The sequence below is a fragment of the Diceros bicornis genome, chromosome 4, assembly GCF_020826845.1.
Source record: "Diceros bicornis minor isolate mBicDic1 chromosome 4, mDicBic1.mat.cur, whole genome shotgun sequence".
Taxonomy (NCBI): domain Eukaryota; kingdom Metazoa; phylum Chordata; class Mammalia; order Perissodactyla; family Rhinocerotidae; genus Diceros; species Diceros bicornis.
The window spans coordinates 101,391,692-101,418,511 of record NC_080743.1 but is presented as its reverse complement, the minus strand read 5'-3'; the positions used below and the strand labels follow the sequence as shown (position 1 = coordinate 101,418,511).

The 26,820-nt window shown below is 51.6% G+C and overlaps 1 protein-coding gene across 7 annotated transcripts in view; it reads right to left on the bottom strand.

The window, feature by feature from the left end:
* Positions 1–18,993, bottom strand: part of PLEKHA6 (pleckstrin homology domain containing A6) — a 134,625-nt gene extending 115,632 nt beyond the window's left edge. For 6 of the 7 annotated variants that reach the window (XR_009219885.1, XM_058540269.1, XM_058540270.1 and 3 more), the window contains exons 1-3: positions 18,723–18,993; positions 12,851–12,927; positions 9,217–9,274 (exon numbers count right to left, since the gene is read on the bottom strand). Coding sequence is in view for 6 of the 7 variants with exons in the window: in XM_058540269.1 (XP_058396252.1) it covers positions 9,217–9,274; positions 12,851–12,927; positions 18,723–18,805 (218 nt within the window). In the remaining variant the exon portion in view is untranslated. The remainder of the gene's footprint in view (positions 1–9,216; positions 9,275–12,850; positions 12,928–18,722) is intronic. The other variant, XM_058540272.1, reaches the window with a different exon arrangement.
* Between the last annotated feature and the right edge of the window lie 7,827 nt (positions 18,994–26,820).

The following is a 26,820-nucleotide window of genomic DNA, read 5'->3' as shown; positions in this document are numbered from 1 at the left end:
CACTGACTTTCTCTGTAATTACTTCATTTACAACCAGCAGGAAGAATCCAACTCAATAATCCAGGCAGACACTTTAAAAGTAATTATCTGTGTAATGTGTCCTGCACCGTCACCTTCCTGTGAAGGAGGAAAAAAAGCCGAACCCGGCAAAGAAAGAAAAAAAAGCCCCCATTGTCTCGAGCCTGTGCAGCCGCCGCCAGGATTAATTACACACCCGCGCTAACGCATTTATCACCTCGCTGCTGATTGGCAAACCAAGGACTTGTAATAATTCCTATCTGCGGCCCAGCACTCTGCGCCCTTGTGAGGAGACACAGAGAGCCACTTGTTTTCTCCAAGGAAAGCCCAGTGGCAGTGCCAGGCAGCCGCCCTCAGCATCCCCCTGCCACCCCACCTGGAGACAGCTCCAAGCCCCCGGCCACAGTCTGGGTCCCTCAAGGAGCCAGCCGGGCTGCAGAAGAGAGGGGCTGGTTGTCTCTGTGGGCCCCTACCCCCTCTCCACCAGGAGGTCCTGCTCATCTCCTGCACGAGCCCAAGTGGAAATGCTCTGAGGTGGGAGCCCTCAGAGCCCTCCCCAGCTCCATGCTCCTCCAAGTGGCTGGAAGCCAGGACTCAGGGGCTGTGTAGGGCAGGGCTTGCCATGCCCTGCAGCCGTCTGGACAGCAGGCTTAGGCAGAGACAGGCCGGCCAGGGCTCCCACCCCACGTGCAGGAAGCCCTTGGCGGCCCACATGGCCCAAACCACCAGATTGAGGGTGAGGGGTCTACAGGGATTGGGGAAGGACCACGAAGCCCTGAAGGCCCAGACCCCCTCTGACTCTGACTCTGAGCCCATCCTCCTCCCACCACCTTCCCCCCTGCAGCTCAGCCTCCCCACCCCTGCGCCCGAGGGCTGGCTCCCTGCATCCTGGCTCTGCCAAGGCCCACAGCCCAGGCTCCAGCCCTCTCTTTCTTCCCTTCCCTGGCTGGCCTGTGGTAGCAAAGAGCATCTCCTGTAGACCTTTCTCCCTTCTTTTCCCTCTACCTTTCCTGCCTAATGCCCCTTCCGTGCCCCCCACCCTACCTCTCATCACCTCTCTCTGCCAGCTCCCCAACCTTGCTCCTTTGCCCAGAAACTCACACAATAAGCCCGAGGCTCTGCTAGCTGCCTCCTGGTCCCACCATTATAAACCCATCACCTGCATGGCCCCCACGCCCATGCATCAGGCTCCTTCAGGTGCTCCCCACTAAATCTGAGACTCCAGCGATGAGAGGCCCCCTAGGAATCCAAGAGCCTCGGCAGCCATGGGCCCCAATCTCCGGCCCATAAAAGACACACACCCTGACCCCTCCCCACACTGAGGGAGGTGAGGCTCTGGGGCTGACCTGAGCCTGGGCCCTGGGCCCTCTCCATCTCTCCTTCCTGCTGGCCTTCGACTCAGTCCTTCTGGCAAGATTAGAGGCAGGGTGGGGCTGGCCTCTTGGCTCCATCAAGGCTGGTGGGCCCAGCTGGACCCTAGGAAGCTGGCAGCCCCAAAGCTGGCCTCACCCAGGAGATGCCATTCAAACATAATCAATTCAAACAACATCAGCCCTCCCTGGGATTCTGGAGGTGGGGGTGAGGGCACAGAAAAGGCTATAATTAGCATTCTCAGCATCCATGATCCTCTAGTAATGCTGCCAAGAATGAGGGACGGGGAAAGCAGTGGCAGCGCAGTGCCAGCAGCCCAGCATCACACGGCAGGCGGCTGCCAGCCCTGACCAGAGCCCAACCTTCCCCCACCTCATCTATATGATGCATCAAAACACTCACCGGCTGCTGAGGTGTGAGCCCCATGCTGCAAAGCGACAACTCTCCAAGCCCCACAGCACCCCTCCCCCAGCTCAGGCCAGCTGGGGTCTTCCTCCCCTGCCCCTCAGGGCCCCTTCTGAAGAGCGGGGCTCTGGATCTGATCTGGTCTAATCAGTCATCTCTCCGGCTGGCAGGTCCCTGGCGCAGGGAGAAGATGCTGTTGTGGTGACTGCAGGATCCAGCATCTTTCCCAGGCAGAAGCAGCTGGGCATGCTCCATCGGCTCCCGTGGGGATTTCAGGGCCACGTGACTCTCCCTCCCCAAGCTGTCACTTAGGATCAGGAGTAAATAGTCCCCGGAAAGGTTTAACTCCATCCACACCAGTGACAAGCTGACTGCCTGGGAGAGGACAGAGGACTTCAGCACAGCCTTCCTGGCCTTCTACCACGGGGACGAAGCTGCCCCCAAAGGAGATCTGGGCCAGCGGCTGTGTGAGCTGCATTTTGCAGTTTTCCCATCAGAGTGCAAGGAGCCAGAAGCTGCCCAGGGGTCTGGCATCCTGAGGCCTCACCAGACCTGTTGCCTTTTGTCTCTGTGGCTGCCCACCCAAGAGATGGGCACATGTCTAGGTATCAGGTAGGCTTGGCCGGGGCCCTAGTGCCTTCACATCCCCCAAACTCAGCACAACGAATTTAAAGAAATAACATTTGGAGCTGGTTGGAGCCCATTACAAAATGCCAGGACCTCCTAGGTCCTCAGCCCAAATTGGTCTCCAATGACCTTAGGCAAGGATGCTAGCCGAGCCTGGGAGCACCTGCGTTTTGCATTATTGAGGGTCAGAGGCAGAAGGGAGGGCTTCAGACAATAGAATTGCAGCCCTGTTTCTGCTGCAGACAAGCCCATGCCATTAAGAGATCTCTTTCTCAATCTCAATCTGTCTCTCTCTCTCTCTCTCTGCCTCAGTCTCCTTCTCTTCACATTTCTGTGGATGCTGGAAAAATAATAGATTCTCTGTGACAATGGGTAAATGCAATAGAAACACTGAGTTTCATAACCGAGATCAGAAAGAAAGAAAATGGAGTATTCTTGAACTTCCAGGCAGGTTCACGGGGTCTCAACCCCACCTGCCCCTGAGACCCAGAAGCTGGAGACTGAGCTAGATGAGCTCGTGGGGTCACTTCTGAATACAGAACTATTTCAAGAAGCAGGGGCTGGAGGAGGGGCATCTGCAAGGACCCACCCACACGATTATCACATCTCGCTTGAATGTTTATCATTAGAACAACTTCATTTTAAAAATTAAGCCTCTCTTCACTCAAATACAACTATTTACCCTTCTCTAAAGGTCTCTTTTAATGTGATCTGAGTATAAGCATCATTTTTTTTTTTTTTTGGTGAGGAAGATTAGCCCTGAGCTAACATCCGTGCTAATCCTCCTCTTTTTGTTGAGGAAGACCGGCTCTGACCTGACATCTATTGCCCATCCTCCTCCTTTTTTTCCCTTTTTCTCCCCAAAGCCCCAGTAGATAGTTGTATGTCATAGTTGCACATCCTTCTAGCTGCTGTCTGTGGGACGCAGCCTCAGCACGGCCGGACAAGCGGTGCGTCAGTGCGCGCCTGGGATCCGAACCCAGGCCGCCAGTAGCGGAGCGCGTGCACTTAACAGCTAAGCCATGGGGCCGGCCCTAAGCATCGTTTTTATCAACTGAAGTCTTTATCTTTAAAAAGAATCTACCATGGAAGAAGAAGGAGCACAGACTTCCCTCCCAGTATCCAGGAGGAGCCCAGTTGGTGGAGGGGGTGTTGTTAAGGGGATCTAATCCACACCCCACTCCTACACACCCCAGAGAGAGCTACTAGAAGGACCGTCCTTCCCAACCCTGAGCAGGCCAGGCCAGAGCCGGGAATCTCAGGTTAGAGCAGCAGGCACTCACCTGAAGCCGTGGTGGGGAGAGGGTTCCCTGGGTCAGCCCTCTCTTATCCCTCGGCCTGGCTGAGATGCTGAGGTCATCGGCTATAGGAAAGTCCTGGGTGCAGGCCCAGTGCCAGGCAGCACCGATGAAGCCCAACCCACCTGCCCTGGCTCTCCAGGACTTGGCAAGGCCAAGTACAGGCAGAGGAGGGCCGGCTTCCAGCCAGACCAAGTTGAGGGGATCTTGGGGGGTCTCTGGCCTTGAGGAGCTGAAGGAGCAAAGCAGCATTGGGGCCAGAGGTTACAGCATCCAGGAGGGGACAGGGAGAGGGGAGAAGAGGACAAGGAGCCCAGCCCCCATCCCACACAATCCTCAGGCAGCTGGAAAAGGCAGGAGACAGACAGATGGGCCTGCTGGGAGGGCTTCCTCTCTGGCAGACACAGGGCAAGGGCTGCAGACGAGTCTCACACAGATCCTCTGAGAAGCCTGAGCCAGACATGGTGATGCTTCTGGAGATTTGGGTGGCCCTGGAGGCAGGAGAGGCCAAAAGGAGGATTGCTGTGGGGGCAGTGCCTTCGTTTTGGGGAGCAAGGTGCGGAAACATCGCAGCAGGAGGGCCTTAGAGTTCCGACAAGGATGGGTGAGGTGGAGCAGAGAAACAAACTCCCTTCACCAAATCTAACTTCTCTTTCTGTTAGCCCAGCAGAGGAGAAGCAAGACTCATCTGCGACAGGATGGGAGGGGGGTAAGCTGCGGCCTGAGGGAGAGAGGATTCTGTGGAAAGCGCCTCTGTGATTCTGCCCATTCTGTGCTCTAGAATCCACGGCCCCTGTGCTCACCAAAACTCCTGGACACACAGTCACAGTCTCTAAACACTCAGGTCCTCCCTGCCTTTCGAGTGACATCACCAATCCCGCCACAGTCTTGGTGGCCACGAAATTGACTGACTTGCCCCTCAAAGGTGCCTTACCCATTCCTCACCCAGGCCGTGTCCACGTGGCTCTCTCCCTCCCAGAATGCACCAACTGGGGAGCAGAGCAAGGAGCCCACCTGAGGATTTCTCTCTCAGGACCTACATGAGTTTGAACCCAGCTCCACCCCTGACCAGCTGAGGGACTTGAACACGCTACTTGACTGCTAGACCTCAGTTTTCCTCATCTGCAAATGGGGTTTCTCTCCCCCAAGCCCCACACCATTCACTACTTTTCTTCTCGTCTGTCTCACTCTTTGCTGCTCTGGGGTGTTATGTGCCTTTCTATGGGCAGAGCTAGTCGGGTCACTAATTACCAGATCTGCCACCCTGTGACTCTCTCCCTCTGGAGACAACAGAACAACTCTTAGTGGCTCCGCTGCACTCCGGCGCGCCACCTCTCTGGGATCCCACAGGTTGGGGTCTACATTGATGACTCTCAGGGACCCATCCCACGAACATCAGGGGCAGAGCCCTGGGCTTCTGCGTCCCTGCCTCCCCGCAGCCCCTGCACAGCACCGAGCAGCTCACGGACGAGCTGGAGGCACCAGAGGGAGTGACTGCCCGTTCTGGCACCTTCTTGGCGGAAGCATTCAAACCAGAAACTGGAAGAAGTGATAACGCTGGGTGGGGCTCCCCAGGAGTGAAGAGGTGCTAGGCCAAGTTGGCGTCGGGGGAGCAGCAGGGCCCAGGTTGGGAACAAGGGTTATCAGGGGTGTAGTTCTGCAGAAAGTGCCCCTGCCACGTTTCCCTCCCTGCCAACTGTGGAGAAAGAGATAGGCACCCTCGGAGACAGAATTGGCAAGCTCCACGGCTGGCTGCTTCAGGGGAAGAAGTCGGGGCCAGGGAAAATCAGGAATGGGTGTCACACAGACAGATCTTTAAGCATTGGAAAGAAGTCTCCCATAGCCGTGGTGGTTGAGACATGGCAGAGGATGGTCAAGATGGTTCTATCAGGTCCTGGAGTGAAGCTGTGGGTCACCACTTAGCAAACCCCTTCCTGGTCTCAGTGGGGCCGATCATGTGTGCTTTGGTGCCCTCTTGTGGACTGATGTGGCACATGCATACAGGCATGCAAGGGGTTTCAACCCATGTTTTAACCCTTTGCTTTTTCTCCTCTCCTCGCACAGCCTTTCTGGTACACTACAGCTTCAAACTGCAGGCACATAGAGCAATGGCATCAGGGTGGCACTGTGAGAAGTACCTTCCAGGCAACATGAAAGCCAGGGCTTTACTGACACAATTATATTCATCTGATCCTGGGCAAATGTCAATATTTGCTCAGTGAAATTTGACTCATCCACACTAGAAGGAAAAAATAGCTTCCCAAGTTGTCTGTACATCTGCCTCTTATTATGACCTCTTGGGATCCATGTCTGGGGTCCCAGAGTTTCTAACTCACCCACCAACCAAATGTCATAAACCTTTGCAGGGAATTGATTGTGCAGGGAGCTGTGAAAACAAGGAGAGTGGGCCGGAGTCATTCACTCATTCACTCACTCACTCATTCAGTCAGGGTTTATCGAGCACCTCCCTTGTCCGAGGATGGAGGCAGCCATGGCGTGATACTCAGAGCACCACCTGTGAAATCAGGCAGACATGGGGCTGCATCCAGCTCTGCTTTCCACAAGCATCATGACATTGAACAAGTCATTTACTAAGTCTCGGTTTTCTCCTTACTTGTTCAAACAGCTGGGGAGGACAGCATCTCCCGCATAACGTTGTTGTCAGGATTGAATGAGATCATGGAGGAAAGCGCTCAGCTCTCAGAGTAGCCACGGCTACTCCTGCTGTATGGAGCGGCCAGCATGTTCGGGAACAGGCACAAATGCATAACAGATGGCTGGTTGACATTTCATTACAATACATAATGAAATAATATTGTCTCTGTTTCCAGACTTTACGGCCACTCTGTGTTCGCCCCTGCCCTTGATGAGTTTTCAGTCTAGACGGGTGGTTCTCAAAGTGTGGTCCCTGGACCAGCAGCATCAGCATCACCCGGGACCTGCTATGAAATAGAAATCCTCAGCCCCTCTGACCAAAATCTCGGTGTGGGGGGCTAGCGATTTGTTTTCACAAGCCCTCCAGGGGACTGTGATGCACACTCACATTTGTGACCACCAATCTAGGGAAAATGACACGTGTAAACAAACAATTACAATACAAGCGGGCTTCCCTGAAGAAGCGATGCAACAGGCAGAGTCCTGAAGAAACAGCAAGTGTTCACAGGTGGACACAAGATGTGTTTGAGGAGGGATTAGCACTTGCAAAGGCTGGGAGGCCTGGAAGGGAGGCATGTGCGGAGGGAACCACAGGTGATTTGGTCTGGCCACCTGGGGGGTGTGGGAGGCCAGCCTGGGGGAGGAAGGCAGGGGCCAGATTAGGAGGCCCTCTCAGTGTCTGCGTTCAGAATTTAGATTCTATCCTACACCTGATGGGAAGCATGAAAGGTTTTTAATGGAAAAAGATATGAGCAAATTTGCATTGTAGAAAAAAGCACTGTTGCAGCAAGATGGCCTAGAGGCAGGAAGATCAGTCAAAAAGCTGCTAGAATGTTCCAGCAGAGAGGCCACGTAGGCATGAACTCAGGCGGTGGCCATGGGGATGATGAGAAGTGGGTGGGTTGACAGATATTTAGGAGGAGAATTGCCAGGACCTATGGGAGGGGCCTGAGGAGGACTGAGGGTCCTGCCTTGGAGCTGCTGCTGAGGAAGATGGAACCAGCGTCCGTCCGTGAGGGAAGGTGATGAGTCAGGACCGGACACGCTGAATTGGGAGACCTCAGGAGAGCACGCTGGGCTGTGGCTGAAGCAGGAATTAATTATGCCTCTGTTGTTTATCTCCCAACATTTTTCACTCATTTATTTATTTCAGCAAATACTGGGTTCCTATCATGTGCCAGAAAGGTTCTAGGATAGAGAAGAAAGCAAAATAGCCAGAATTTGTTCTCAGGGCTGACAAGCCAGTGGAGGAATACCAACAATAAATAAGTGAACAAATACATAAACCAAAAACATTCCAGTCATGGTAGGTGCTATGAAGAAAGTAAGAGGGACTAGGAGGAGGGGGGGACTTCAGCTGGGACAGTCAAGAAAGGTCCCTCTGAGAAGACGACATTTGAGCTAAACGAGAAGTAGGAGCTAGATGTGCAAAAATAGGAGGAAAGTGCTCCCAGGCAGAGGAAGCAGCAGATGCAAAGGCCCTGAGGTCAGAATGAACTTGGCCTGATAGAGGACAAGAAAGATGAAAATCAGCATAGCTGGCCAGCGTGGCAGTTGAGGTCAGAGAAGTAGACAGGGCCAGACCACAGTAGGTGGTGAGTTTTTAGAGACTGAAGAGATGAGGTAATACATGTGAAAGTGCTTAGTAAATGGTCTCAAGAACCCAATGCACATAAAGGAATTCTAAGAGGGTATCTTCAAGGGGAAAAGAAGAAATAAGTCTTAACTGAACCAAGAAGGATTTTGGTTCAATTTCAGGGAAAGCTCAGGCTGTAAGAGCCCTGTTATATCAGAACAATTTCCAAAACAGATACTTTGTCCTTTTTGTTGTTGTTTTAAGAATACAGTTCACAGCCAAGCTGATGTAAGTGCTGGCTGATCTGGGGCAGGGGATGGAAAGATGACAGCTCATGGTGTAGACGACGAAGACTTCGAAGAAGAGAGGGAGAGGAAGGAGACAGGAAGAGGGCACTCCCTCCACCGCCTGGGCGGGGGCTCCCTGGGGCAGCCGCTCTCCACCAGCCCTGCAGAGTCTTAGGCCAGCCCAGGCGGGGCGACCCACAGGCCTGAGCACGCTGAGCCTCACCCATGGGAAAGAGGCCAGGACCCCACCCGGCCGGGAGATGGAGAGACCAGACCACGGCAGAGGGAAGTGAGTCCACTCAGGTAGGTGCTGACCACTCCAGGCCAAAGAGCTGTCTTCTGCTCCCTAGGCTACGTCCAGGCCGTTCGCCAGTGCACTTTCAGTTGCTGAGAGCGTGAGCTACCCGGCCCACCGAGGGGCCTGACCAACCCCCTAGAGGAAAGCACAGCACCCCACACACCTGCCACCTCCAGGATTGCAAACACCCCCACCCAGGAGAACAAGGGTCACAGTCGGCTGTGCCACCACCCAACCTGCCTGTCTGTGCACCCTATTCACACCCTCCCCACACTGGCCCCACTTCCTCCCGCTCATGGCATCCAGCGCTCCATCTCCTGCCTCTGAACCTTTGTCCCGTGTGTTTCCAGAAGAGCTCTTTCCTCTACTTTGTTGAGCCGTCTCCCTCCCACCCATACAGCCCAGCCCAACGCTCCACCCACCCACCCCAACCCAGAAAACTTCCCGTGATTGACACTGGCGCTCCCGGGGCCAACATAAACATGCACACAGACACACACACTCCTGCCTTTATCTGCAGCACTCTCCCAGAAGCCTTGACGCCTCCTGGCCATTCAGACCCCGGCAAGGCCTTCAGCGAAAAACCAGACCCTTTAACCACCTCTCCTCCCGAGGAGGTGGCGTCAGTGACAAGCACAAAAGCGGCACCAACAGTGAGACCAGAAACTCCACCTTACTCACTTGATGAAGTACACGGCTCCTTCCCGGGTGGAATCCACCTCCCATCCCCTGGGCAAACCTGTGAGGAAGCAAAGTCACAAGATCACCCTCTCTTCCTTCTCAGCCCCACAAGCCTGATCTGCGTCAGGAGGGCTGGGTGGGAGAACCAGGAAGATTCCTAGATGAGCCAACAGTGTTCAAACCAACCATTTCACCCTTTTCTGTCCATTATTCCTATCAATCTATGTTTCCAGCAAATAAGAGAGATGGCAGTGGAAGGGACGTCCCCTGTCAATGAGCGGTGAAGTGACCAAATGAATCGTTGCCTCAAAGATCCACTCATTCATTCAACAAACTTTTCCTGAGCATCTGCTCCATGCCAGGCCCTGCACCAGCCCCCGGGGGATACAGCAGTGAATGCACAGATGGTGGCCCTGGAAGGGTCCTCAGGATCATCCCACAAGCACTCTGGTGTCACAGAAGCAGAAGCTAGAGCCAAGGGTGGTCACATGCCCCAGGCCTCACAGATAATTAGCATGCAAGATCAGACCAGGACTCAAGTCTCTCAATCCCAGACCAGTGTTATTACCTCCAGATTCTGCTGCTTTTGGATGAGCTGCTGAGGACTTTGGAAATCAGTCCCAGAAAAATGGAGAGACTTGAAAATTTTTTTGATAGCACCTCTCAAAAAAACTAACCATGGAAATGCTCCGAGTGGAGAATCAGTGAGCCAGGACAGCATAGCTGAGGCAGCTGACCCTCCCAAAAGTGCCTGGGCAGCCCCTGCAGGTGGGCGCCGCCCTGACTGGAGGCTCCGGGGAGCACGGCGCCTCCGTCTCCTGGAGCGCCCTCATCCTGTCCACTCTCCCAAACAGCCACCCTGGCAGTGTCCTGCCTCCCAGCAAACGAGATTCCTCCACCACAAGGCAGAGGAGGAGGAGTCTTTTGAGAAACCCAAGAGAATCCGCTGTCAGAGGTGGGGACAGGCAGGGCCCAGGTGGGGAGCATTCGTTTTGGGAGTGCGAGAGCCCCGGCATTGACCTCCTGGAAAACAGGTCCAGCTTCTCCTGACAACCACTGCCACCTCTCTTGTCGGTCCAGACGCCCGCCTTGTGTGTGAGGTTTATAAAGCACAGCTATTTGCCGGGGGTCTGAACCTCTCCAGCGATATTCTCTGCTGCCTATGGTTCTCTGCAGAGCTGGGTTCTGTAGAGGGGTCAGCCCCGTTTTCATTCATCCATTTACTCACCCCTATTTATCAAGGGTTTAGATTTCCACAGTTGCTGCTGATGGTGATGCTGCTGCTTCAACGCAGCAGGGCAGCCAGCGGACCCACTCCCCTGGCAGGGCTTGGTCCATAGAAATAATAACACCAGCTACCATTTAGCGAGTGCTTCCTTCCTCTAAGCTACACATGGTGCCACTGCCAGCACATTTAATCTGCACAGCAACATTATATAACAGGCACCAGCCCGAGCACTTTTACAAATGAGGAAACTGAGACCCAGAGAGGTTAATCAATTTGCTTAAGGTCACACAGAGAGTGTCTGGGCCGGGATGTGAGTCTGGTTTACGGCCTCCAAAGCTCACATTCTTTCCTCTGAGCTGCTCCATAAATGCTACTTGTTCCCCTCTGTCCCTGTGGGAGGACGTCCCCATTCAGCAGGGCCAGGTTGGCAGCCTCCCCAAGTGAAGGGATCCCCATTGGGTCAGAATCATAAATAATCCTGCCACTGTGATGTGCCTGGGAAAGAGGCCAGCATGGATTATGCCCCCTGCCTTTTCCAGCAACTCCCCTCCACACTGCCCTCTCTGCCCGGGCAACACCACGACCGCTTATACTCCTGTCCAGGCGGAGCGCCCGCCGAGGCAGCTGCCCTCTCAGCAAGCTTCGGCGGCGCTTTAACCCCTTCCCAGCCTTGCACAACCAGCTGGCTGCAGCCAAAAGTGAAAGAACTGGCTCACAGGCTTTGATCCACCCTCCAGTCCTACTGAGGGTCAAGATGGGAGGGAGGGGCTAAACTGTGAACACTGGGGCACTGGAGGCGGCAACCACACCAACAGGAAGAGGGAAACAGCTTGGCCATGGGGTCAGGAGGCCTCGCTTCAGGTCGGAAATACAACAGTGACAATAACAACAGCAGTCACCTCCATCAATAGTGACTCTCTCCTGTAATCTTCACTCCAGCCTTTTGAGGTTTATAATCCTACCCCATTTCACAGACGAAGAAGCCAAGTCCGGGAAAGATCAGACCACTCGCTCAAGACCATGGCAACAGAAAGTAGCGCCCAGGTCTGAGCTCAGGTGTGTCTGCCTCTAGAACGTCTACATTTGAGCCCGATACTGCTTTGCTTATTCGCTGAGTGGCCTTGAGCCAGGCACTTCCTCTGGGCTCTTCAATTTCCCTTCCTTTAACATGAAGGAGTTGGACTCCAGGATCCCTGAAGTCCCTTCCAGCTCTGAAAACACAATGATTCCAGCCCAGAATCTAAAAGAAAGTAGGCCCTGGGCAAGTCAACACCTTAACCCAACGGGTCCGCAGTGCCGGCGTGTCCCATGAGCAAATGGCTCCTGGAACCACATGACTGCAGTGCGGTCAGGTGAAGGGCTGGAAGGCCAGTGGGTGCGGGGGTTTCCCACGTAGCAGCTCACATCCCTGCCCTTTAGTGGCCTGTGGCGGCCTCCTGACAAGGACGGTGTTGTTCACTTGAAGTGACCCCGGCCTTCTGACTCTCGGGGTCTCCACCTCTTCAATTAGATGGGAATCTTCCTTGGCCCTCCGTGTCCCTCCTCTGCACCAGCCTGCGAGGTCCCTGAGAGCTAGCAACAGGGTCTTCTCCAGAGTGAGCAGTCAGTGTTGGCCCTGTCCACTTTTCTTTCATGTTCCCCTTGATGAGAAGGAGTTCCTACTAGCCATGTGGGGATATATTGTGTGTGTGTGTGTAAGGAAGATCGGCCCTGAGCCAACATCTGCCAATCCTCCTCTTTTTTTTGCTGAGGAAGACTGGCCCTGGGCTAACATCCATGCCCATTTTCCTCCACTTTATATGGGACAGCATGGCTTGACAGGTGATGCACCGGTGCGAGCCCGGGATCCGAATCAGCGAGCCCTGGGCCGCCAGAGCAGAGCACGCGCACTTAACCACTTGCACCACCAGGCTGGCCCCCATGTGGGGATATTTAAATTTAAAATTAATTAAAATCTAAAATTCAGTTCCTCAGTCACACTTTCATTTCAATTGCACAGCAGGTACACGTGACTAGTGGCGACTGTACTGGGCAGCGCAGAGAGAGAACATTTCCATCGTGGCATGAAGTGCTATGATACAGCACTGGGGCTGCGGCTCTGCCCAGCTCAAGAGATCTCAGGACAGACGGGATTTTCTGACTGGGCCGAGGGATGAGAGAGGAGTATAATACTTGTCCTCAAAGGTCTGTCCCAGATACTAATCATAGAGCTGGAAGCTTGGAAAGACCTTGAGGTGAGCATTAACTCTCCTGCAACATCTCCCAGATGGCGGTCCAAATGCTAAGCTTGGTCCATCCACAAAGAAAGGAAAGTCAGAAGCAAAGTCAGAGCAGGGTGTTCCTACTGCCACTGGGAGCCACTGCTTCCTCCTCGACTGCAAAGGCAAAGACAGACGCACTCCTTACCTGGGCTGGAGGAGTGTCCACTCTGGATGGGTGACTCTGTCCCAGGGTGCACCCAGCTGGTTGACTTTTCCTCATCACTGTGAAAACCAATAAGAAAGTGTCACATACAAGAGAGGCTTCCCTGAGCAGGACACTCATCTCTAAATTCACATCAACACTGACTGTCCCATCCCAAACACGTGAGATGGGGCATCCGCACTGCCATTCGTTCACTCACATTCACAGAGCACTTACTGAGCAGACTCTGAGGACTCAGAGACAAATACTCATCTCTGATCCCTGACCTCAAAGGACTTATAACCCACTGGGGAAACAGGTATATAAAAAGAGAGTTGCAATATGAAGCAATGGGAACTATAATCCGTATGAGAGCTCTGCATAGAGAGTGTTACACCATGGCCGAGGAGGGAGTGCTGACCGGGATGAAGTTGAGGAAGGGGAACAGCACGAAGGCTTCACTGAAGAGGGGACATTTGAGGGGACTGGCGACGTCGCATGGGAAGAACAGGGAAGGTCTTTAACTGACAGCTTCTCGATGGATAAGAAAGGAGGAGGGGCCGGCCCAGTGGCGCAGGCGGTTAAGTGCGTGCGCTCTGCTGCGGCGCCCGGGGTTCGCAGGTTCGGATCCCGGGCGCGCACCGACGCACTGCTTGGTAAGCCATGCTGTGGCGGCGTCCCATATAAAGTGGAGGAAGATGGGCATGGATGTTGGCCCAGGGTCGGTCTTCCTCAGCAAAAAAAGAGGAGGATTGGCAGATGTTAGCACAGGGCTGATCGCCTCACAAAAAAAAAAAAAAAAGAAAAGAAAAGAAGAAAGGAGGAGGCTGAGTGAACCCACGGTCCCTGAATGTCTACAATGCTATGTAGTTTCATTCCCAACACTCCCTCCCATTAGGAAGTTTACAGATTATGAATCTGGGCTTCAGAGAAGTTAAGTAATTTGTCCCCAAGTCACACAATCAATAAGCGATGAAGCCAGGATTCAGACATAGATCTGTCCCCTCTAAAACCTAAGCTCTTGCTAATGTCTCACTCCCAGCAAGGTGGGCTCCCCAACAATGCAGACCCTCTAGGCTCTAGGTCTGATGGCAGATGAGCCCATCAACATTTCTCAATCCCCCACCAACCAAGCGACACCAATTTTCCCCGAGCCCGATGTAACCTAGCAGGACGGATCCAGGCGTGTGGAGGAGAGACCTCTCAGATCACCTGGGTCATCCAGGCTGTAGGGTGGGGCCTCAGTGCCCAGGACAGGACTCCACTCAATGCTTTTAAAGCATAATTAATACCTTAATATAATAAACTCCACTAGGAAGGGCTCCACTAAATTTTTACTAAAGTAAGATACAGAATAAACTGCACATATTTAAAGGGTACAATTTAATAAGTTTTCACATATGTATACACCTGCGAAACTACCACCAAATCAAGATGTGAACTCCCAAACTTTCTTTGTGCCCCTTTGTAATTCCTCTCCCTCTCTGCCAACTCCTGCTATCCTCACCCTCCCCCCAGAGCAACTGATCTGCTTTCTGTTACTATAGATAAGTCTGCATTTTCTACAGTTTCTGGAATTTTAGATAAATGGAATCATACAAACTAGACTTTTCCTTCTTTCGTTCCTTGTTTCTTTCTTCCAAATGGTAGCATGTGTTAACAGTTCATTCCGTTTCATTACTGAGTAGTATTCCATTGTAGGATATACCACGTGTGTTCATCCACTCACCCGTTGATGGACATTTGGGTTGTTTTCAGTTCTGGCCACCACAAATAAAGCTGCTATGAACATTCGTCTCTAAGTCTTTGTGTGGACATATGTTTTCTTTTCTCTTAACTCTACTAATGTTTCTCTAAGTCTGGACACCTGCTGTAGGAAGAGATTTCCCAGCTGACCCGCCCCTCTGATGAGGAGAGAAGGAACAAAGTCACTGTCCTGGTGCCCCTGGGGCCCGGGAGCCATTGTGCGCCTTCAGAGATGACCTGTGGTCTGGGCTTCGGTCCTGGGAGGCAGTGGGAGAGGAAGCCGGGAAGGAGAGATCAGCCAGCACTGAACTTTAAGTGGGAGGTGAAACTGATTCTTACACCTTCTCTTCAGCCCCCATCCCTCCCCTCCTCTCACACTGTCGGCTCCCACAGACCTCACTCTATCTCCACCTCGCCTGGATCTCACGGATATCACAGGGGTGGGCACAACACCCCCACACCCTTGACTCCCTCTTCCCTTTGTCCTGCTAGCCTCCCCTCGTCAGCCCTAGCCCAGAGCAATGCATTCACAGGCCGTCTCCACTCCCGCTTTGGGCTGATGGGGAAACTGGAACTGGGAGGACTGGTGTCACTGCAAATCCACAGTCCCCAGGCTTGGCTGGGCCCTAAGCGCCACCTAGAATCTTCTCCGGGGTCCCTAGCCAGTTGCCACTTGCAGAGTGTTCTAAGGCTTCCCCACCAACCTCAAGGCCCAGTCCTACCTCCCCCTCCCCTCCCCATTCTCAGTGGATAATCTTATCTCTTAACTCAAGAAAAAATAACAACTGATATACAACTATGTACTGGGGGCTTTGGGGAGAAAAAGAAAAAAAGAGGAAGACTGGCAACAGATGTTAGCTCAGGGCCAATCTTCCTCAAAAAAAAAAAAACCTCATTTAAAAAAAAGAAAAAATAGAAAAAAATAGAAAATAGAAATTATGCAGGTGCTTCCCCAACACACCCAACCGCCCCACCTCCAAACTGACCCATGTTCCCATCATCCTTTAACACTTGTCTCTACACTGGAGAAGAGGTGGCTTCCTCCATTTAAGGCTAAACCCTCTGCCTGGTTTGTAGTCCCCAACCTCTCCCATCTTTTCTAGAACCTTATTCTATTGAGCATCACAGACTTGTACCTTCAACTTCTCTCTCCCTCTTGGGTCCATCCCTTTAGACTCCACTCCTTCACATCTTTCAGTCTGAGCTCTCGGCCTCCCTCTCAATGCCTCCTCCTCTCCCAGCTTCCCTTCTCCTTCTCTTCTTCTTACTGACCAGACATCCCTCTGGGAAACTAGTCCCTTCTAGCTGTCCCCACTTCCTGGTCTCCCACTCACCAGTCGTCTGCAGTCTGGTTTCTGTCCCCACCCTCCCCTGAGACCACTTTCCTCAAGGGCACTGAAGACCTCCCTGGCTCTGAAACCCAGCAGATATCTTTCAGCCTTGAGCTCGTTTGGCTTCTCCTCTGTGGACCGTTCCTTCCTTCTCAACACCCCTCTTCCTCGCCTTCTAGGGCAGCACCCTACCCTGCCCTTGTGCTACCCACCTCTGCAACCCCTGGGTCTTCTTCTCCACCTGGCCTCTCTTCCTCTATCCTTTCCTCCAATGCTGGTGCCCTCCTGCCTGGGTACCCTCTTGTCTTCTCCCTCACACACTTCTGGGTGGTTCCACCTCCAGCGATGACTCCCAGGACTCTCTCTCCAGCCCTGGCCTCTCTCTTCAACCTCCATCCTGTACATCCAGCTGCCTGAATGTCCTACGGGGACCTCGAATTCAGTATCTCCCCATTGAACCTGTACTCTCCCTAAAATCTGTTCCTCTTCTCATACTCCTGATCTCTGTCAAACTCAAATTCAAAATTCTGAGATTTACCTTCAGTTCTTCCTTTCCACCCCCCATTCCCCACTACCCAGGTACTAAATGAACACTCGTGATTCTCCTACTAAAGATTGCTCCCATCTCTCCCTCCCCTTCGTTCTAGTCTCACCGCTTTAATTCAGGTCCCCGTCAGCTGTCTCCCAGACTTTTTACAATCGCCTCCTAACTGCTCTCCATACCTCAAATTTCTCGCCCTGCCCCCCATTCAGCCCTCAAATCATCATCCATGCAGCTGCCCAAGAGAGATCCTGCTAAAACGCAAATCTAACTATGCCAATGCTCTGTTTACAATCTCCTTTGGTGCCCCATCACCTCCAGGATCAAGTTCAAACCCCTTAGCCGAACACATAAGGCCTTTCTCCAAAGCAGTCCCCTTCCTACTTGTTCTGCCTCATCTTCTGCAGCGTGCCGGCAGCCTCCACTCCATCTCTACTGAACCCCTCAGAGTGTTCTACATAACTCGTGCCCTGGCACCTATCAGTACCCTCCTTCCCACAGGCCTCTGCTTCAAGGCCCCTTTCACTGTAGTCTCTGTCCTCCAGAATCAGCTCAAATGTTTCCTCCTCCAGGAGGCCCTCCCTCAACTCCCCAGAGAGCATTAGCTCTTTCTTCCTTGTGTTCCTATAACATCATGCAAATACCTCTAGAATGTATGCTATTATTTCTTAAGGATTTTTTTGCCTTTTTCTCCCTACTACCTTCAAGGAAGGTATCTGTATCTTATTGCTTTTTTTTTTTTTTTTTTTTACCTCCAATGCATAGCACTGTGGCAGACAAATAGTGGATACTCAATAAATGTTTCTGGAATGAAAGATGAAAAGAAGTCAGAAGGCAAACAAGAGATTGAGAGGAAAGAAGAGAAGAGCCACATTAACCACTGCCTCAGAATATCTGAGGAGTTTGTGGAAATTCAGATTCTCGGGCACCACACCAGATCTTCTGAATTGGAATCTTGGGATGTAGGGCTCCGGAATCAGCCTTTTTAATAAGTTCCTTGGGTGATTTTTATGGACTGTAAAGTCTCAAACTACTGACTGAAGGGACTCCAGTTTTAATACCGGGGAAGTTCTGTTATTTAAGAATCTGACCTAGGGTCAAGAACTTTAGTAGAGTTAATTTCTAAGATAATATAATTACAACATCAATTATGATCACGGTGCGATAATTACAGAAGAAAGGCCTACAGCAAATGTGGAAACTCAGAAACTCCAGAGAGAAACTGCTGGCTGCTTGAGCTCCTGCAAAGGCCGCCTGGTACCAGGGGAGAAGCAGTGCACCCAGATCCGCCGGCACTGGGCTTCGTCTGAGCTCTAACTAACCAGTGGTTTTATCTCTGGACAAGTACTCTCAGTCTCTGAGGACCTCGCTCCTGACCTGAAAAATGAAGGGGTTGCATCCAAGGCTCCTCTCAGCTCTAATGCTCTGTAAGTGACTGTCTTGAGGAGGGGAAGCCTCATCATGTGTGGGTAACAGTTCAGAATGCTGTAGTTCTAGACTTGCTAGATTATCGGGAGATTTTTCTCCTGGCAAAAGATGACTACAGTAGGAGTGGGCCAAAACAGCGCCAGCGGGGCCACGCCGGTATAATGAGATTATGCCAGAGCCATTTTGGTTTATGAAATTAATATAACAGTGCTAATATATGACTAGGAGCAGCAAAGGTTCCCTCTCTCTAAAGAGCGCCAAACGCATTGTGGGCATCTTCTCCTTCCCCTGGACCACAGCCTCAAAAAGAAGCAGGAAGGGAGAGGGACTGCCCTCTGGGCACCCCTGAGTCCTAGGGTGTGGGACTCCCCGGAACTGGGTGGCAGAGGCAGGGTCCCTCGGCATCTTGTCACTGAGTCCAAGTCTTCCCGTAGGAAGTGGGGGTCGGGGGGTGGGGCGGGCCTAAAAAGAAAGTACTCGCCCCCCGCCCTTTCGGTGGACCCAGCTGAAAGGGAAGAACTGCAGGCTGGCGCGGGGTCTAGCCGCTGTCCTCAGGGCCCCACCCCCGTGGCTGGGGGAGAGGAGAAAGCCCAGCACCTGCCGGGCCCTGCCCTGCCTTCCCAGACCCGGGTCAGCGCTGAGCCTTCGCAGGACTTTGACCCATCGAGGGAAAGGCGGGAGACACATTCAAACCGGCACGCCGATAAACTTATTAGTCACGCTGCCCCTCCAGCCACCGCTCCCCACCCTCCAGCCGCCCCCGGCCCCGCCACCCTTCCAGTTGGCCAACTTCAGAGAAAACATGAAAACACGGGAGGGACCCACGTACTTGACGAAGAAGACTCTCCCGCCGCGGTCCACTCCGTAGGTCCAGCGGCCGGGTAGGTCCAGCCAGTCGATCTCCTCGGCCATCGCGGGCCCGCAGCCCCTCGCCCACCCGGCGGCCCGCTGCCCGCTCCTCGGAGGCCGGGCCGGCGCGGCGCACCTCCCGGCCGCGGACGGCCTCTCCCGAAGCGGCGGGCGGGACTTAGCCCGCGGGGCCGGCTCGGGGCGCGGACACGCCTCCCGGTCCGAGCGCTCGCGGCCGCCTCCGAGCTCAGCGCGCCGGGAGGGGCGCGGGGAGCGCGCGGACGCCCCTCTGCCGGACCCCCACCCCAGCGAGCGGGGCCGCCCGGGACCAGGCTGCGGGGCGCGGGCGGAGCGGCGTGTGCTGGCTCGGCTCCGGCCCGGCCCGGCCCGCACTGGAGCGAAGGCGGCGGGGTAGGCGGGGCCGCCCCAGGTGATCCACCGCCGCCCGGCCAGTGCAGGCGCAGGGCTGACAGAGCCTTGAGTCACCAACGGAGGGACAAGACCAGCCACCGAACGGAAAGGGGAAGTGGTCAAACCTGGCTCTACTCGGCGGGAGGTCAGTAGAGGAACAAAGGTCAGAGCAGGGAAGGGTGGCAGGCTGTGAGCAGCAAGGGGCCCTCGGTGTCTCTTCTTCCCAAGATGTCAGCTGAATTAGTCAAGCTGGTCTTACCTTTCTTTCCCAGCACCTCCTCCAAGAAGCCTGCCATGACAAAGTAGAATCAGAGGGAGACCTAGCAACACACTCAGAAACCAACAGCTTTTATGTCCCTTTCCCCTAACTTGCACCAAAAAAGAAAAAGGGGGGAAAAAAAAACAAGCAGAGGAGGGGATGTGTTCTGTGCACAGAATAGGGTTGTAAACATTCAATACTGGCACACCAAAAATAGTATTGTTGGAGCGCACAGTTTCTGCTGTCTCTGACTGTGTATCAAAGCTGGGCTCCAGGCAGCTTTCCTGGTTTACTCAGGGCCTGCCCCTGGGGCTGGGACTAGGTGCACACTGCTCCAAACCGTGTGTCAGACTGAGGGAATGGTTAGACAATGGGAGAGACACCTGTCTTTAGAGGAAGCAACGTGTCGCGTGGCAGTTGGCAAGCATCTGCTGAGTGAGCATACTACTTGTAAGCAGTCTAAGGGATTTGATCCCTATTTCGCCTAGATAATTCCTACTCACCCCTTCAGTGCCCGCCCGTGTGTCATCTCCTCCAGGAAGCCATTCTTGACGCCACCCCAGACAGATTTATATGTCCATCCTCTATGTGTCATGGTACCTTATTAATAACCCTATAGTGAAACTTATCACACTGTAATGCAATCCTCGATTTATTCATCTGTCTCCTTCACTGGGCTTCACTGTGCTCCTCGGGGCAGGGGTCCATCTTATTCACCTTGTAGCCCCAGCACCTACCCGGGGCACCCAATTAATGTCTGATGAATGACTGATACTGCCATAACTAGGAACGGCTCTCAACTCTAACCACAATCCTGTACTTTAGGACCTTATTTAGGGGCCTGCTGAATATAACCATCAGCAACATTAGGGTGTGTGTGGGGAGAGCTTTCTGGAAAAATAAACCACCAGTGAGCCTTCCCAGGTATCCCAAATGCTCAAACTGGAGGGTGCAAGTATATACATCTGACAGATAGTGAAGCTAGAAGATATCTCAGAGAACATCTTGGTCCAATCCTCTTGTTTTTAGGATGGAAAAGTGAGGAGCAAAGAAGGGAAGACATCAGTTAAGGTCACTGAGCAAGGTGGTGGCAGAGAAGGATCTGCCCACCAATGTCCCAGGCTAGGGCTCCTTCCATTACATCATTCTGCCTCCAACACTGGAAATTCACTTTGCCAACATATGCAGGTTGATTCCTGGATGCCAGGTCTAAGCTGACTCCATTCTCCCCATGTAGAAGAGGAGCAGAAACCCAAAATACCAACCCTTTTCTCCCTTCTCAGATCCTACAGGTTTCTAGTAGAGAAAGCTGCGTTCGACAGTAAAGCAGAGCCTCAGCTGAGAAGCGATGAGGCTCTACGCTCCTTAGTTCCTGAATTGGGGAGGTGGGAGGGTCAAGGGAGCCGACTCATCTCTAGGCCCGAGGCTCCAGCCCTGTGAGACTGTTAAGACTCATCCCGCTGATAGAGCACGAAGCCACCTGCCCAGCCCCTGCGCTAGCCGAGGATCTGAACTGCCAGAATTGCTGCCAAGATGCCTCCAAGGAAAATACCAGCACCCAGCGCGCTTCCAGTCCAACCTGAGCAACCAGTAAGGGCAGCTGCTTGGGCTGAATGTGGGTGGAAATAGGGGACAAGATGACATGTATTTGAAAACATGTATTCCGCCACTGCCTTCTTTGAGGAATAGGGACTCCTGTGGATTTCTTCACAAAATTTTTGTCTTATCTCTAATCTGGCGTGGGGTTCCTTGGGACATTTACCTAGACAAGGAAAGGCCAGTGGTTGAGATTTTGAATGTTTTTTACTCATTTGAAATCAGAAAAATCAGGTTTGAAAATATTTTTCTGTGGTAAATTCTCACTAGTGACTTTTTACATTCCACTTCTTGTTTATCAAATACGATCGGTATTAATACTGCTAATAAAGTCATTTTAACAAAGGATCTAAAGACAATGCAGAAAAGGAGTAGAAAATTCAAGTAAAACAGCTACTTGCTCAACAGTGACCTGGGAGCGGGCAGGAGGGTTGATATGTTGAAATGAAAACCTCACACGCTCTGCAATAAAGACAGAAATTTAGTTGTTTGCTTTACCCCTCCAGCACATTTTATTTTACCTCTTTAAAAGGCAAAAAAGCATGTGGATAAAATATACCAGTGATATTTAGAAGTTATTCTGATTCTCTCATACCTTTTGAGACCATAGATTAGTCAAGAATAGTATGCTTCTGGCTGGGTACCTGTGGTAGGCTGGAAAACAGCCCCCCAAAGGTGTCCATGTCAAATCCCTGGAACCTAGGAATGTGACTTATTTGGAAAAAGGTCTTTGCAGATGTAATTAAGTTAAGGATCTTGAGATGAGAAGATTATTCTGGATTATTCAGGTGGGCCCTAAATTCAGTGACAAGTCCTTGTAAGAGAAGGGGGGCCAGAATTTGAGATGGACAGAAGAGGAGAGGCAGTGCGCCGGCAGAGGCAGAGAGTGGAGATGTGGCCACAAGTGAAGGAATGTCTACGGCCACCCAGAGGCTGGGAGAGGCAAAGAAGGACTTCTCCCCTAGAGTCTCCAGAGGGAGTGTGACCCTGTCAACACCTTGATTTCAGACTTCTGGAGTGAGAGAAATTTTTGTTGTTTTAAGCCACCCAGTTTCTTGGTAATTCGTTACAGCAGCCATGGGAAATTAATTTTGTTGTTGTTGTTAGTGCTGTTGAGTCAATTCCTACTCCTAGCAACCTGCCTGGTCTTTATGCACCACCCTCTCACCTTCCAGTGCCATATCAGACAATGCTTTGCTGCTATTCATAGGGATTTCATGGCCAATTTTTTCAGCAGTGGGTGGCCAAGTCCTTCTTCCTAGTCTGTCTTAGTCTGGAAGCTCTGCTGAAACCTGTCCACCATGGGTGACCCTGCTGGTATTTGAAATCCCAATGGCAGAGCTTTCAGCATCACAGTAACGCTCAGCCGCCACAGTATGACAACCAACAGATGGGTGGTTTGGTTCCCTGACCAGGAAATGAACCCGGGCTATGGTGGAGAGAGCACTGAATCTTAACCACTAGGCCACCAGGGCTGGCTGGAAAATTAATATAGTACCTATAAGAAAATCATAACTTAATGAGGACTGAAATAAATGTCTATTATTTTTACTTGTCCAATATCCAATCTCCCTTCTTCTGTTGATAGCCCCCTGAGTTTCCACTTGACATCCACCCTTCTGCCACTGTCAGACCACGTGGGTTGGTTGGGCTGGCCCCATCCCCACCCCAGCTGTGATACAGATGTGGCTAATCTGACTCTATTCCCCTGGCCCTAGTGATTGGTTCAGGAAAGAACACAAGACTCAGACCAGACTAATGAGATTCAGTTTTAAAAAGATCCCAGAATTCTTGGAAGAAGCCCTTTTTCTCTTGGATTTGAAGCTGGCAGGTGTCATTTTGGTGCTGCTGGGGTCTTCATGTGGGGCGAGTCTGCGGAAAGTGAAGCCCAATACAGGAGAAAGTGGAGCTAGAAGATGAAGAGAGACTGGTCCTCCTTACATCCCTTGAGCCCTGAGACCCAGAAAAGGCTCTACCCTTGGAATTTCAACTTGTCAGTGTCAATAACCACCCTTATTTGCTTCAGCCAGTTTGAGTTGGCCTTCTGCCCCTAACAACTGAAAAACTCCTGACCAGTACAGAAGTCACCAGGTCTCATGTCCCTGTTTCTTTGGAGTAACCGATGTTTCTTTGGGAAAGCCAAAGAGATAACCACCTGCATTTCTAGTGACTCAAGAATGGGAACTGTTCTCTTTCAAGAAACCTACAATTTTAGATCAAGAACGGGTCTTAGTGATCATCTAGTCAAAGCCCACATTTTCCCCCAGAGGGTACTGGAGAACTCAGGAAAAGCACCCAGAGTTGTGGCAATTCCATGGCAGAGTTGGGACCATGACCCAGGTCTCCTAGAAACCTGATCGGTAGAAAGCTGTATTTCAAGACGTTTGCTTTATCATTTAAACAGAGTTGGTGCAGAGACTCACATAGTTACAAGAAGATTATAACAGATTCCTCTGCTCCGTGAAAGAATACAGTCATCTGTTGGTATCTGCCGGGGATTGGTTCCAGGACATCCTGCGGATGCTCAAGTCCCTAGTATAAAATGGCGTAGTGTTTGCATATAACCTACACACATCCTCCTGTGTACTTTCAATCATCTCTAGATTACTTATTCTACCTAATACAATGTAAGTGCTACGTAAATAGTTGTTATACTGTAGTGTTTAGGGAGTAATGACAAGAAAAAAGTCTGTACATGTTCAGTACAGAAGCAGCCTTCGTAGGCGTTTTGATCCACTGTTGGTTGAATCCACAGATGTGGAATTGCGGATATGGAGGCTGACTGTAACCACAACAGAAATTTTTACTGAGTGTTGGTGTTTAATAGTTATGTTCACCTGCAAGGTAGGTCACCAGCCACTGCTGATCTTCTTACAGGAACTAGGAAGCAAAGGAAAAGAAGGCAAGGCCTCTCTGCTGGATTAGATAGATGACTGTGTAAATATGCAAGAGCCCAGACAAACTAGCCGTGTTTCTAACAGGGCTTCAGAGGGCAAGTTTTTGTTATAAAGACTGCTGTACTAGTGCTGGAAACCAGAAGAGTGTGGAATCCTGAAGTTTCCCTACAGCCAGTTGACCTGAATTACATTGGTTCCACAGATGAGCCCAGTACTGTTCTAGGTACAGGAGATACGGGGGAAATAAAACAGAGAGCCCCTGCTCTGACAGAGTTTACAGTTGATAAATACACAGTCTCAGAGGCTGAGGAGTCTGTGGAGCAAAACTGGAAGAGTGAAGGGGACCGGAGAGCAGCAGATGCCCTATCTTATATTCCACGTTTCCTACAGGGTGGGCAGGAAAGGGCTCACTGAGAAGAACGACATTTGAACAAAGACTCGAAGGAAACAAGAGAGCCAACCCTGTGGACACTGGGGAGACATTCCAGGTGGAGGAAATAACTAGTGCAAAGGCTCTGAGGCAGGAACATCCCTGGAGTGTTTGAGAAACAACCAGGAGGCCACTGTGGCTGAAGCACAGTGAATGAGGGAGAGAATAGTGGGAGCTGAGGACAGAGGGGGTGGGGGAGGGCAGATCATTCCAGGCCATAAGGAGATTTGCTGTTATTCGGAATGAGATGGGAAACTGTTGAAGGGTTGAGTGTGGGAGTGACGTGATCGTCATAACTTCATGACTCTTTTAGAGGATCATTCTGGCTGCTGTTTGGAATAGGGTAGAAGCAGATTCTAGCTAGGAGGCTACTGCAATAATCCAAGCAAGACATGTTGATGGCTTGGTTCCTGGTGTTGGGGGATAGAGGCAGTCAGAAACGGTCAGATTCTGGGTAATTTCTGACGATAGAACGACAGGATTTGCTGATAGATTGTAATTGGGCTGTGAGAAGAAGAGAGGAGGCAGGTTGACTTCATGGTATTTGGCCTGAGCAATTGGAAGGATAGAGTTTCCACTGACAGAGAGTAGGGAACGGAAGTTCAATTTTGAGCGTGTTAAATAGGAGATGCCTATGAAATACCCAAGTAGAGATGGCAAGGAGGTGACTGGATACATAGGCTAGAGTCTGTCTCAAGAGTAGAGACATACAGTTGGTATTTTTCAGTGATTAGATGGTATTAACACCATGAGGCTGGTTGAGATCACAAAGGAAATGAGTGTAGGTTCGGAGGAGGCGGACATCAAGGGCTGAGAACTGGGACACTCCAACTTTTAGAGGTCAAGTTAATGAGAAGGAGCCTGCACAGGAGACTGAATAACAAGTGGCAAGTGAAGTAGGAGGAGAACAAGAGAGAGTAGCCTCCTGGAAGCGAGCCTGGGGTTGTATTCCCATCACTTACTAGGAGAAAGAATGTGCGAATGGTGCTTGCGTTCTGGAAGGGCTGAGGTTAGGGTGGGTTCTGTCTGAGCAGGAAACAACTTGTCTTCCTGTGTGAAAGGGTGGAGAGACAGCTCAGGTTATCTTTAAGTTGGGCTGAGAATGGCCTGGGAAGATGATGGTTTGGCTAATAAGCCCTTGCTCACTGTGGCGAACTGTGCCTGTAACGTGCTTCCTCCAGCTCCATCTCTCAGCCTCTGCTCTGGCTTCTCCTGAGAATGACGCCAGCCCAAGATGGCTAGCTGATTTTTCCTGCCAAGACTGTGTCATGGAGCAAAGAACTGGCACTGGCAGCTCCCGGGGACTGTGGCGGGTACGGGGGGAGCAAGGGGTATGGAATGAAATTGTCAGTCATCAGCTCAGAGCAAGAGATGTGGGCCGGGTGGAGCCTGGAGGAATGGCCTGGTAGTCAACCTGCTGATGTTTCTTCTCTGGGTCTCTTCTTGAATCTTCAGCTTAGGCAACGCTCTTTCTGTGCTGACTTTAATGTCTGATCTGAGCTTTTTCTAGAAAATGGCAGCTAGTGCTGACTTGGGCATTTCCTGGAACTAACACAGCACTTGGGTTCAGTTTGGTTCAATAAACTTAAAAGGCACCATTATGCCTCTGTCTCTAAAACTGTTCCAGCCTTCAGCCAACCAGTTTCTTCCCTTCTTGTCTCTGCCACCCACCAACCTGCTGGTCCGTCCTCTACACTCATCAAAGGCCTTGGCTCCTGCCTCAGCATCTTCCTCTCCATCCCTTTTCTCCCTCTCATTCTGGGTGATTTCAGTGCTAATGTGAATTAACTATCCAATGTCCTAACCTCACAGTACCTTAATATCCTCAACTCCTCCACTGCAATAAGTTACTCACACCCAAGGCCATAACTTAGACTTTCTTACCACACAGATTTACTCTGACTTGGAACCATAAACTCTCATATCTCACTTTCTGGCCACAGTTTTGGTCCTTCTAATACCCTCATTCCTTTCTTCTCTTTACACCTGTTCCTTGTCTTCCTACAGTACCTTTAGCCTCTCAAATTTGCTCCTAATCTATAAATGAAAGCCTTGTTTCATTTCCTGCACTATTTACCCCAAACTCACGGCCTGTCACATTATCCCCTCACCAGCCAATATTCTTGTCCACTTGTCCTCAGCGGTATCCACACTGCAAAACCCCACTCTGGACTAATCTGTCCACATTTTCTGAGCCTATGCCCAGAAAAATATCATACCAAGCTATTGGAAAAATTAAACCAATCAATGCCCCTATCATTCTCACTCTCCAGCCCCCCACATATTTCTTGCTGGCTCTACAGTCACTCTCAGCAGCAGGCCCATCATTATTCGAAGAAAAAATAAAGGCAATTGGAAAGGCACAGCCTTACCCTAGAACAGCTTCGCTCAGGCTCCCTCTGCCCCGTTACAATCTTATCTACGTTTCTGCCCATCTGTTTCTCTTTCCTCCTACCCAAAGCTAACCTTTCTACATGTTCCCATC